Source organism: Aquarana catesbeiana, linkage group LG07, assembly GCF_042186555.1.
Source record: "Aquarana catesbeiana isolate 2022-GZ linkage group LG07, ASM4218655v1, whole genome shotgun sequence".
In the NCBI taxonomy this organism is placed as follows: Eukaryota; Metazoa; Chordata; class Amphibia; order Anura; family Ranidae; genus Aquarana; species Aquarana catesbeiana.
In genome coordinates, this window is record NC_133330.1 from 278,887,747 (window position 1) to 278,901,124 (window position 13,378).

The window sequence follows — 13,378 nt, forward strand, 5'->3', positions numbered from 1 at the left end:
AGCATGTGTACATTTTATCGCAGCGTGCAGCATTGTTGTGTGAATGGAACAGACAGAAAACCGTTGTTTACCGTGTGTCCTTGTAGTGACAGACATTTTACAGTGTAGTAAAATGCCTGTCACTGCATCATGTGTGAATTCAGCCTGAGGTGTGCTGTGCTGCTTACAAATGCAGACGCCCCAATGCGCCTGCATGGTGTGAAGAGGGCACTTAGAAAATAATTGTTTTCTATGTTGCCTTGCTTTGGGTCTGCCTTGGTATGTGCAGATCATCAGCACAGCTCAATGGACATAGTGTGAATATGTCCATGAAAATGGAGATGTTAGCACTCTATCTCATCTAATATCTATTTCCGTGACTTCAGCTGACCTTTAAATACGAAATCTCAGACAATTTCTGTTCTAATTCTGAAACTGTTACACAAATCTCTATAAACAGTTATATTAGAAGTCTTACATAAGTCACATTGTTTGCCAGGCCTTTCTAATTTCTTACATAGAAAAAGACTTGGTGTACTGTATATTTGATTTTCCATCATGCATAACTTAGTGATGTAGTGCTACCACCGTAGTAACCACTTGGCAGGATGGGTCCTCTGTTCTTTGCCTTGAAATTTTACCAAAAAAAAAAACTCAGCCCCTCTAACACATCAGGTTGAGTGTACAAACATACAATATCACAGAAAATCACTGAAGTACTCTGAAGTAGCGCTATATCAAAGAAAAGAGGCACCAAACCAAATAGTAAAGGCAAACTTATTATATTGTCACCCAATATGGTTGGTAATTAGGCAAGCATTAAATGGATTAACAATGGTAATAACACAGTTTAGCATACAAAGGTATTAACAGTTTAGCATACAAAGGCATTAACAGAAAGGAACAGGCATAAGATGACATTTGGCTTCCAGATCAGCATAAACAGTAGCAAAGCCACCTCAAGTGCAGCAGTGAGCAGTAGTAAAGTTTAATTTACAAAGTGCTTGAACATTACTGCCAGTGCACATTTATGGCAGAGATGCCACTCCTAGACTGACTGGGTATGCACTGTCCAAAAGAAAAGGAGGGTGGATAAGGGAAGGAATAAAGGGGACTTGCAGAATAAATATTACGGGAGGGGTAGTCCTTTGAGATGTTCTTCTGATGGCTATTGTTGGGGCCCTTTAAAATCATAAGTGCACTTAACGACAGTCCCATTTAACCTGCATGCAGTATAGGTGCAGTATGGGTATGGTATAGTCTCAGCAGAGGTGCAAGGTAGATGTGGTTCAGATGCGGTAAAGGTTAGGTATAATGTGGTATAGTGTTGATATAGGGGCAGTCTAGGTTTGGAATAATTGTGGTATAGAGTGCAGTATGGGAGCAGTATGGATTGGGTACACTTGTTGTCTTGCTCTCAGTTGCTCAGTCCCTACTAGCAGTATCAGCAATGGGTGAAAAGCCCTCACCAGTCCCCATAATGTTGGAGTGACCTCTTGCTGTAGAGGGGGGGGGGCTCTTGGTCTCTCTCTGAAAGCCTCCGGTAATCAGCAAGGGGATGCAGAGAGTGAATGGATGCTCCAGTCTCCCTGCAGCAATGGTGCAGTTGCTGTGATGTGGGTGGTGTTACACTGCTCCCAAGTGTCCTCACTCCTAGTTTCAGGCTTGGTTTTCTGCTGGTATGGTCTCCCGTTGGCAGGTAAATATTCAGACAGAGGTGCTCTGTCTCTAACTCCCTCAGTGCCAAGAAGAAGAACTTTCCTGGGCACTTTAATAAACATAATCTCTTATATCTCCTACTGCACAGTATATTGGGATTTGTAGTGTAAGGAGTCATTTGATCCCATTATATGGTTGCCGTCTCAATCTACAACCCCCAGGAATCTCAGCGCTCTACATAGAAGTCTATGGGTTTGCTTGGCTTTAGCATTCCACTTGCTGGCCAGAGGAGAATGGTACAGTATAACATCAGTATTTCAGCAGAGGGAGAGAAGAAAAAAGGCAATGCCTCCTTCTCCCTATTGCTGTAGCCCAGCATCTGGCTACAGTGACATATCCTGTTCATTTTAATTCAGCCGATGAACATATTTTGGACAATTTATATGCACTACAGAGTACAATAAGATGAATTTCCTCAAAAAACACCTCTCCCCTGTGTCAGCTGGCATAAACCTTGCCTAACAATTTATGCATAGAATGCGGATACAGACAGAAAATGGATCAACACAGTAAAATAAACGCCCACTTGCCCTTTTCTGTACATTGATCCTTCTGCCCCAGTTTATTGCTCAAGCAATCTATCAATAGATATACACATAAAAACAGACTACAGGCTTTTTAATTATTGATTGACCACAAACCAATGTCTACACTTAGCGCAACACAGGAAATTTTGCTAGAAACGATATTTGTCAATCTGTAAAACAAAAAAATTAGCATGTGGATAACCCTAATACCACACACATGAGATTATCTATTACTTTATGTAAAAGAGTTCTATGTTTAAAGAACAATATTTGTAAAATTTGAAAAAGTTACTGATAATGAGTACTCCCATGGATAAGTGCCTACACTTACAGAGAAAGAGATAGCTGACATTTGCATTAAGTAGACCCTGTCACAGACTTAAAGCGGAGCTATACCCCCCCCACCAAAAATACTGTAGCTACTGACTTTTAATAGTAGGACACTTACCTGTCCAGGGATCTTGCGATGTTGGCACCCCAACTGATTTTTCAGTCGGCTCTCAGGTGCTGCTGCCACCATCTCTTGTAAGAGGAACAGGCAGTGAAGCCTTGTGGCTTCACAGCCGGGCCGGCCCCCTACTGCGCACGCAGGAGGAGGGGGCTGAACTTCCGAGTGACTTTGCTGCAGAGAAGGGAGCGGGTGCCTGCCAAAAACAGGTATTCGCCCCCCCCCCAAAAGGTGCCAAATGTGGCAGTGGAGGGGGGGGAAGCAAACAAGTGGAGCTTCACCTTTTGGGTGGAGCTCCGCTTTAAAGCAGAACTTCACTCTCTCAATCACATTGACTATTTGTATTTCCCATGCTGCTAGCATTAGTAAATAGATAGGAAAGTATATCATATTTACTTGCTTTAACCACTTGTAGTAATTGTACTGCTGGCTGGTGGCTTGAGCAGGCATCACAACGTACCTGTACTTCATCCTGCTTACTCGCACTGACACGCCCTCTGAGGCGCACAGTGGCACGATCTGTAATCACTGTGTCCCCCCCACATTGTGATCTGTAATCACAATGTGATCCCTGCGTGCCCATCCCTGTGCAGCTCAAATATCACGTGATCGCTGTGCTATCACATAATCACCTGACGCTAGGTGTCATGATCACATGACACCTAGTAAACAACATACAAACACGTTTACAAATTTGAAGTGACACTATGCTTCAAACCTAAAAGAATAATAAAACTACATAAAGAATTGCAAACAGTAATATTACATGTGTTTGATCTCTATCTCAAGGTAGATACTGAATAATGTGAATAATAATAATAAAATATCTACTGAGTTTGTACTCAAAGTGCCAGTCCTGCAACAAACTTCTCATCAATTTCTAAAAGAGGGGTCTATGGGACTTAGGAGGAGATGATATTGTCATCAACCTCCATCCCTATTAAAATATACAGAGGAGTACAAGGAAGCGGGACTTTGAATGAAGTATGTGGAGGCTCAAATGTTGTATGGAGTTATAATTAACATATCTATAATATGTGTAAGAGAGTAGGACGTTTGTCTCATAATAATTCATATTTGATAGAAAATCGATATACCACACACATAATTGAATACCTGCGTAGAGTAAAATATTGAATGAAAAAACTTTATTTCATACATAAATAAATAATTCAAATAATCCAAAAAAATGGATAACACATGATACATATAGAAAAGCCCAAAATTTGATAGCACATGGTTGGAATATAATAAATACATAATCCATGAACAGAATCCACAATGGCATGGTAAGATACAGTATACAATTTAAACACGACATCTGTTGGCTCAACGCGTTTCATGACTGGATGTCACTCATCAGCAACAAGCGTGTAAACATGTAAGATATCTCTGTAATGATATATTATGCATTTCTAGTTGGTCTAATAGTCACATGTGTGAAAAATATAAAAAGAAATAAGGGTAAACCACCCTATATAATACTTACAGGGTATCCATGTGCAATTGATACGGTACTGAAGGTCATGAGTATCCCCACATGGGGAACATCTTTTCCGGGTGCTGAGATGGTATGTTAGGCAACAGACAGCCCAACAGGCAACCCTACAAAGGATGGTCATGCATCAGGCTGTGATATATGGGTGAGCATGTGTGATCGCAAAAACCAAATTGGGGCTGTAACAAGTAAAATTAAAATTAAAAAAGTGAGTCATATGTATATTAAATAACAGTGCGTGAGATCCCTAGTAGGGAAAATGGTGCATGAAAGTGTATGCAGGTATTCAATTATGTGTGTAGTATATCAATTTTCTATTGAATATAATTTAAGAGACAAATGTCCTACTCTTTTATGCATATGATAGATATGTTATTTATAACTCCACACAACAAGCGTATTTTATTCAATGTCCCGTTCCTTGTTCTCCTCTGTAAACTTCTCATCAAGGTGTCCAAAATAACGCAAATAAAAATAATATTCTTGTTGTAGTCAAAAACCCAGTGCTGCAATAATCCAAAATTGTGCAAACATTTGCAAATAAGCAAAAATAGATTAAACATTAATCAATACAGTGATAAAGGGAAAAAACAATCCAATTTAGTGACTTGATTTTCATATAGTGTTCATTAACCGCTTAGGCCCAGGAAGGATTTACCCCCTTCCTGACCAGGCCATTTTTTACAATACAGCACTGCGCCGCTTTAACTGACATCTGCGCGGTCGTGCGACGCTGTACCCAAACAAAAACAATAAGTGTATATTTATTGGTTGCGCAAAAGGTATTGCATCTACAAGATAGGGGAAAGATTTATGCCATTTTTATTATTTTATTTTTGTACTAGTAATGCCAGCAATCTGTGATTTTTAGCGGAATTGCGGCAGACAGATCGGACACCTTTTGACATTTTTGACACTTTTTTGGGAACCAGTGACATTATAATGCCCTGTACACATGGTCGGATTTTCCGATGGAAAATGTGTGATAGGACCTTGTTGTCGGAAATTCCGACCATGTGTGGGCTCCATCACACATTTTCCATCGGATTTTCCGACACACAAAGTTTGAGAGCAGGATATAAAATTTTCCGACAACAAAATCCATTGTCGGAAATTCCGATCGTGTGTACACAAATCCGACGGACAAAGTGCCACGCATGCTCAGAATAAATAAAGAGATGAAAGCTATTGGCCACTGCCCCGTTTATAGTCCTGACGTACGTGTTTTACGTCACCACGTTTAGAACGATCGGATTTTCCGACAACTTTGTGTGACCGTGTGTACGCAAGAAAAGCTTGAGCCAACATCCGTCAGAAAAAATCCTAGGATTTTGTTGTCGGAATGTCCGAACAAAGTCCGACCGTGTGTACGGGGCATTACAGTAATCAGTGCTAAAAATATGCACTGTTATTGTACTAATGACACTGGCAAGGAAGGGGTTAACATCCGGGGCAATCAAGAAATTAAATGTGTTCCCTGTTTGTGTTTTATAACTGTATGGGAGACTGTGTGACTGGGGAAACACACAGATCCATCTTCCTGCATAGCAGAAAGACAGGATCTGTGTGATCGCCCCTGTCAGAACGGAGATTTTCCTTGTTTACTTTCGGCAGCCCCCTTGTTCTGAACTGTGGGGAACGATCGCGGGTGGCCGGTGGACCTAGACTCCATCAGACCCACTGGTTGGCTCCCCCGTTGGCCAATGGGAGCGTGCACGCCCACAAAAGTGAGATCCCAAGCCGGCGTACAGCTAAGGCGCTTTGAGGGAACGAGTCACCTTGCTGCAGTATAATGACGAATGCTGGTCGGGAAAACGGTTAAAGAACAAAATCAGTGTATCCGGTGATGTCTGTCTAAATGTCATTAAATTCCTCAGTGATGTGATCACTCTCCCTTGCACCTCAATCCAAACTGTGTGTGCTAACAGTTCACCTCATTCCCTAGACCAGAAGGTCTAAAAGCATTTAGGTTGTAAGTCATTCCTCTCCATGGGTGTCTATATCATATCCTTTCTTCCAATCAGCAATACAATGGTATATAGGTCTGTCCACACTTCCTCCCACTATCCACTCTCCTCTTCTCCAGTGGGTTATATTGTTATACAAAAAGCAAATCCTCATTGTGTAGTATTCCAATTAAAACTTATTATAAAAAGACGCAGTAATTCACATTTAAAATTGATTACAGCATCAAAAACCATGAACTTCCGGGATCGGCCAAAAACCGGAAGTGAAGTACCCAACTCCTTCACACACAATTACAAACAAATGAAACCCCTGAACACACCAAGAAAAAAAATTATGAAGGCCCCTTTCACACAGGCTTTGCTATCAGGTCCGCCTATCAGTTTTTCAGGCGGACCTAATCGGAAGCTCCATTCACTCCTATGGAGCGGTGGATGTAAGTGGTGACATGTCCGCTGACACCTGCTGCTATCCGATTCGATCCTGTCCATGAAATCCAGATGAATAAAGACCCTATTTTCCCTCCATCTGGCAGATCAGATCGGATGAAAAAGGACAGGTGGTCTATTTTCATACGATCTCCCCATAGAGGGCAGCGGGGCTCTGACAGGTCCATCTCAGCACAGTGAGCGGAGACAGACCTGTCATCTGCCTGCTCAGCGGGGATCAGCAGATCGATCCTCCGCTGAGCAAAGCGGAGTCCGTCGGGCGGACCGTCCATGTGAACGGACCCAAAATGCCACTCACTCCCAAATGTTAGAATATTTATAAACAAAAACGATTCAGCGCTAAACCTGTGTGCAAATACATGAATTAGCGATTAAACAAATAAAATCAATACAGAAAGAATATACAATAAATGTATGTATATATATATACACAGTAAACAACGTGCATAGAAGAAAAAGTCCATGTGAATGTGCTCTTCCACCACTGGAAGAGTGGTGGAAGAGCACTGGAAAAACTGAAATCCTTTAAATGTGCGCTAATTCTTAGACAATCATCACATCATGTTGTGACCACCAGCGATGGCCGCTCACCTCAACTTTTGACCTATAGATAATAGGTCTAAAATTGCATGTCCCTTTAAGGGCAGTATCTGGGTTGTATGTTCCTCTTCTTTTTGGTCTGTATTCACCTGATGACACTCAGCCTTATGCTAGGAAGCTCAGAAAAAATGCGCTTTCCATTAGAGCCCTTTCACACTGGGGCGGTTTGCAGGCACTATTGCGCTAATAATAGCGCCTGCAAACTGACCCAAAAGTGCCGCTACTTTCATTCCAGTGTGAAAGCCCCGAGGGCTTTCACACTGGAGCGATGCGCTGGCAGGACGGTAAAAAAGTCCTGCCAGCAGCATCTTCGGAGCGGTGAAGGAGCGGAGTGTATACCGCTCCTTTACCGCTCCTGCCCATTGAAATCAATGGGACGGCGCAGCTATACCGCCAGCAAAGCGGTGGTATTTAACCCTTTCTCGGCCGCTAGCGGGGGGTAAAACCGCCCCGCTAGCGGCCGCATACCGATGGTAAAACGCCGCTAATAATAGCGGTGTTTTACCGCTGACGCCGCCCCCGCCCCAGTGTGAATGGGCTCTAAAACCAACTATATTTATTATAAATCTGTATACAGTCAACTCACATTTTTAGGTGCACTAGAACGGGTGCACAACAGACAATGGCAAAGCAAGTAAACAACTGAGGTATTTGCTGATAACAGTACAGTTCTCAAGAAACATTCTCAACACAGTATCCCGAGTGTGCATACGGTATGCAGAAGGCAAGTCCATAAGACAATCCTTTTTAAGGCAAGAGTCCATTTAACCACTTCAGCCCCGGAAGGTTTTACCCCCTTAATGACCAGGTCATTTTTGCGATACGGCACTGCGTTGCTTTAACTGACAATTGCGCGGCCATGCGATGTTGTACCCAAACAAAATTGATGTCCTTTTTTTCCCACTGCGCGCGTGTGCCCACAGTGTCACATGCACGGACCGCTGTACGGTACGGCGTTTTGCGCAATCGAGCCGACCTGCCGCCATATATATACAGTGGCTGGTCGGTAAGTGGTTAAGCAGTAATCTACAGGAGATAATGTTATTTCCTTAAAGTCCATGATTGGCAGTAATCCTTAAAGTGATTGTAAAGTCTTGTTTTTTTTCTCTTAAAATAACAAACATGTTTTGCACAGGGCAGCCCAGATCCTCCTCTTCTCGGGTCCCTCTTCGGCTCTATTGGCCCCTCCCTCCTGTCGAGTGCTCCCACAGCAAGAAGCTTGCTATGGGGGCACCCGAGCTGAGTCACAGCTCCCTGTGTCCATTCAGACACGGAGCCCCGATTCGGCCCCACCCCATCTCTCTCCTGATTGGCTAACTGACTTTGACAGCAGTGGGAATCAGTGGCGCTGCTGCTGTGTCTCAGCCAATCAGGAGGGAGAGTCCCGGACAGCCGAGGAACTTGTGGACATCACTGGAGAGAGATGGGGCTCAGGTAAGTATTAGGGAGTGCTGGAGGGCGGCAGCTGCACACAGAAGGTTTTTTATTTTAATGCATAGAATGTATTAAAGCGGTTCTATCCCCATTAAGATGATTTTCCTGTAAATTAACAATTTTAGGATATACTTTTGTCTTCTAATGTTTAAACTCTTACCTGCGTTGTTTGCAAGAAATCTTCCTTTTTCTTTTAGATGACATCACCTGTGCATGCCCCATTACCCTGATTTTTTTGGCAAGCTTATGCTGCCAGAAAAATGCAGGGTCTATGCCGGGGCTACATCATCTTCTTGTGTTGGCGTCAGCCCCGCGATAACGCGATACTGCTTACTACTACTTCCGCATTTGTAAGCTCACCTGGACTCCTTGTGACTCTCTCTAATGCACATGTGTGAGATTATGGATAGGGAAATATACTGAGGGCAGAAATACAGTGCTAGTTTGACGTGGAAGACAGGAGCTGAAATGGCGGCGTTTAACACCAAGTGGGAGCATTTAGAAAATATTTGATTGGGCCAGTAAGAAATATTTTACAGCATCCTAATTATGGGTTGGAGATTGAATATGGCTAGTGAAAAAAATCAATATTGTTTACATTTTGTATCTTTACCTGAGTTTACTGCCGCTTTAAGATAAAAAAACCTTCTGACTTTACAACCCCTTTAAAGGAAGCAAGTCTGTAATTAGCAGTTACAAGTCCATAGGATCCCCTGGTTTGAGACCCCCTCCAGGAACCCTGATTAGGCTCTTATCACTCTCCAAAGGGGGTGATCAATCCAGCAGAGTAACTAACTACATTTTGTCAGCATTTCCCCAGGACTCTACCCTTGGGGCTTGGAGGCAGCTCTGAAGATCTGAATGTATAGCTCTACCCAGCTATTATGGTCATTAGCAAAGTCTCTTTCTTTGGGTACTTGCGTCATCTGTGGGTTTATCTATTTTATATTGTGAAGACTGCAGCAGCAGAATTAAATCCTGTGTTTATGCTTATAATTGTTTCTACAGGCCAGCAGAGGTGGGAGCTCAGGTATGGTTCTAATGGGGAGTAAATTAATTACCATAGGGCACAATCTGAAATCTTGGTTTTGGTGGTTTTGGGAGGGCTTAATTAACCTTTCAGCTGAAGATGACACATTTTCCTTGGAAAAAAAGCATATTAAAGTTATTATAAATTCTCTTTATATAATGGCATAGCTTCTATAATGAACCACTTCTAGAGCTCTATACAGGATTCCATGTCAATGTGTTAACTATCTTACATAGTCTGATTAGTGTGATTCCAGTGGGCGCTTGAATATTGCCCTGGCTTGATGTTGATGTATGAAGCGTTTGATATGACTCCCTGAAACTCCTTAATACCGCTGGGAAGGAAATAATGACACACTGTTCACAAACTCCTATCGGTGGATAACAGCGCTGCCTTTTTATCAAAGCGGAGTCACAAATCCTTTGTATTTTCTACTCTTTGGCAGGAATTAAAGTAAGTGAAGATCGGCAGAAGATCAATAACACTTCAGTGTTACCAGAGATCCGGGGTCAGCGGGAGAAAATGGTAAACCATTAGATCAGGGAATTGTGGGGTTAAAATGCTGAGGTCTGTGTACTTATGCTTGTTACTCTTTGCTTCATTAGGGCATTTATCCAAATGCATCTGTCTCTGGGAGTCCGATAAGCCAGCCACCTGGAGCTGTCCCCCTGTACAATCCTTCACAGGTAATTCCTTTTTTCCTTGAGCGCTCGCTGCTTTTTTAGTATGCGGCACTACAGTAATTCATGTGGAACTAAACCCATCGATTTGACAGTTTCCCAAAACAGTTACACTCAAGGCATTCCATGAATGATAACTGTCATAGTTGCTATACATGCTTAACTAAACTGTCAAGCCATCAAATGACTGGTGTCATAACTGATTACATGTGCAGCACCATGGCAACTGCAGATCAAATAGAGGCTAAGATGGCAGCTTCCTTTTCTGTATATAAAAGGACAGTTTAGTTCCACTTTCAAGTCACTTTACTGGTTAAGGCAGCACTATAGCACTTGAAAGCTTTGTTTAAAGATAATAAGTTACATGGCCAGTTCAAGGAAAAGTGACAGGTTCCCTTCATAAAGCACCATCCCCACTAACCTATACTTACCTTCAGCCCCAATGCTCTGCTTGCCTGTTGGATCCCTCAGAGATAATTGATACTTCCCGGTATAGGGGATCATCTGAGCTTCCCCTTCATTCTTAGGATGTTGTGCTTGGACCTGAGCCAATTGCCAGGCCCAAACATTGCCATGTAGGGGTAGGGGTTAAAATCATTAACCCCGTGTAAGTTCCAGCATGGTAAGTCAGCACCAAGGACAGTACTTACATGAATGACAAGTAGTCATTCCCACGTGTTGGTGGCTGCTCTGTTCCTTTAAATCTTTAGTCCGTGGACTCCTGGATACTCCTGCGGCTGTGACCTTCCAGTGTTATGGTGGGAAATACAAGTGGGTTCACTGTCGCTCATCAAAAGTTCCACCCTTTCTATCCCCTGCTCCTTTCATAGAAGCTGTACTATCAGTTCTCGCAATAAAAAGCGCTCTATGAATGGAAAAGGCGGACCTTTTATTTATCTACCTATCCTCCATTCGCTTTTTATTCTGATTCTACAAATAATACGCTTTTTATTCTGATACTACAGCTTCAGGGCATAGTCAGGACTTCTGATGAGTGTTAGTGATGTTGGAACCACTTGTGTTAACCACACTGGAAGATCACAGTCGCAGGGGGCAGAGGGCTGAAGACAGAGCAGCAATCAGCACATGTGATACTTGTCATTCATGTAAGTATTGTGCTGATTTAAAAATAAAAATAAAGCCATTAACTTTGGCAAGATTATAATCAACCAGTGTGCCATACATATATAAGTAGAATTGAAATAAAAAAGAAAGACCGCGCTATAGAGCTCAAAAAAGACAAGAATGTAGCTGCACAAAAAAACACCAAAAAAACACCAATATCTGTGTAAAAACTACCAATAAAAATAAATAAGTGCGCTTACAGTCTATATGCAAATGTGATTAAATTAAATATACATAAATCTAAGTACGATGGATTGAATATCCTGAAAATGAGTGCACACTGATGTGCAAAAAGAAAAAAACACATAATAAAATTTAAATGCATCAAGTACTGAATTTGTGATCACATCGATATATCACCAAACAAAGCAAAAATAATCAACAGTGAAAACATATAAAATTAATGAGTGAAGTCCATATGATAAACGGCAGAGAAAAATTCCATGAGCGTATTTCAAATCCATGGAAATAGGAGAACAAGTCCACAGTCCATCAAACCGTAACCCATATAGGTGAAGGAAGAGGAGAAGAATATATAAATGTGCCTCCAAAATATAGTGAATCCAAGAAGTATTGAAGGTGGACCCTTACCCGAAATGGTGGACCTCCCTATTAGCAAGGTCTTGTACGCAAGCAGATTTAGCCCTCTGCGGGGACCGTGAGGTGATAGCGTCCAACACAGCCGATGGGTCGAGCGTCTCCAACCTGGCGTGGTCTAAATTGTCTGCCTGAAGGGGGAAATGAAATGGACTTTCTTCCTGGAGTTAGGCAGCTTGTTCCAGCAATTTTTTCTACCGTTCAAGGCATCACAAATCCAAAAATATAACTAGTCATTGGAGAGCGGCAATAGTTTTTAAGACGTCGTAGGACATTACAAGTTCACTATAGATGGTCACAATGGTCCTCAGACAGTCCAGCGATCTTGGGTTGTTCCAGGTTTTTTCAGTGTTGGGCAGCTTATGAATGTCTTGTCTTCAATCGAGTTTGGTAATTCCTGAAGAGGTCTAGTGATGACCCGTATTCCTTGGTGTCCTGGCTCTGTGCAGGCTGCAGGAGGCACAGCAATGATCAGCACTCTGCACACCACACACTTCTTGAGAGAAGAAGCAGCATTGGTGAGATCCCTCCCCCTCCCCAGGAAGTGGAAAGGGCTGAGCTGTTCCTGGGGACGGTACATTTCATTCAGTGCTGTGTGTGGTGTGCAGAGTGCTGATCATTGCTGTGCCTCCTGCAGCCTGCACAGAGCCAGGACACCAAGGAATACAGGTCATCACTAGACCTCTTAAGGAATTACCAAACCCGATTGAAGACAAGACATTCATAAGCTGCCCAACACTGAAAAAAACCTGGCACAACCCAAGATCGCTGGACTGTCTGAGGACCATTGTGACCATCCATAGTGAACTTGTAATGTCCTATGACGTCTTATAAACTATTGCCGCTCTCCAATGACTAGTTATATTTTTGGATTTGTGATGCCTTGAACGGTAGAAAAAACTGCTGGAACAAGACTGCCTAACTCCAGAAAGAAAGTCCATTTCATTTCACCTTTGGCTGTGGGTGTCCCCTCCTTCAGGCAGACTATTTGGACCACGCCAGGTTGGAGACGCTCGACCCATCGGTTGTGTTGGACACTATCACCTCACGGTCCCCGCAGAGGGCTAAATCTGCTTGCGTACAAGACCTTGCTAATAGGGAGGTCCACCATTTCGGGTAAGGGTCCACCTTCAATACTTCTTGGATTCACTATATTTAGGAGGCACATTTATATATTCTTCTCCTCTTCCTTCACCTATATGGGTTACGGTTTGATGGACTGTGGACTTGTTCTCCTATTTCCATGAATTTGAAATACGCTCATGGAATTTTTCTCTGCCGTTTATCATATGGACTTCACTCATTAATTTTATATGTTTTCACTGTT

General features: G+C 42.5%; 1 protein-coding gene across 1 annotated transcript in view; it reads left to right on the forward strand.

Moving 5' to 3' along the window:
- SEC16B (SEC16 homolog B, endoplasmic reticulum export factor) overlaps positions 1-13,378 on the forward strand; it is a 367,224-nt gene that overhangs the window by 326,440 nt on the left and 27,406 nt on the right. The window contains exons 21-22 of the mRNA XM_073592046.1: positions 10,095-10,174; positions 10,255-10,335. Of these exons, the coding sequence (XP_073448147.1) occupies positions 10,095-10,174; positions 10,255-10,335 (161 nt within the window). The remainder of the gene's footprint in view (positions 1-10,094; positions 10,175-10,254; positions 10,336-13,378) is intronic.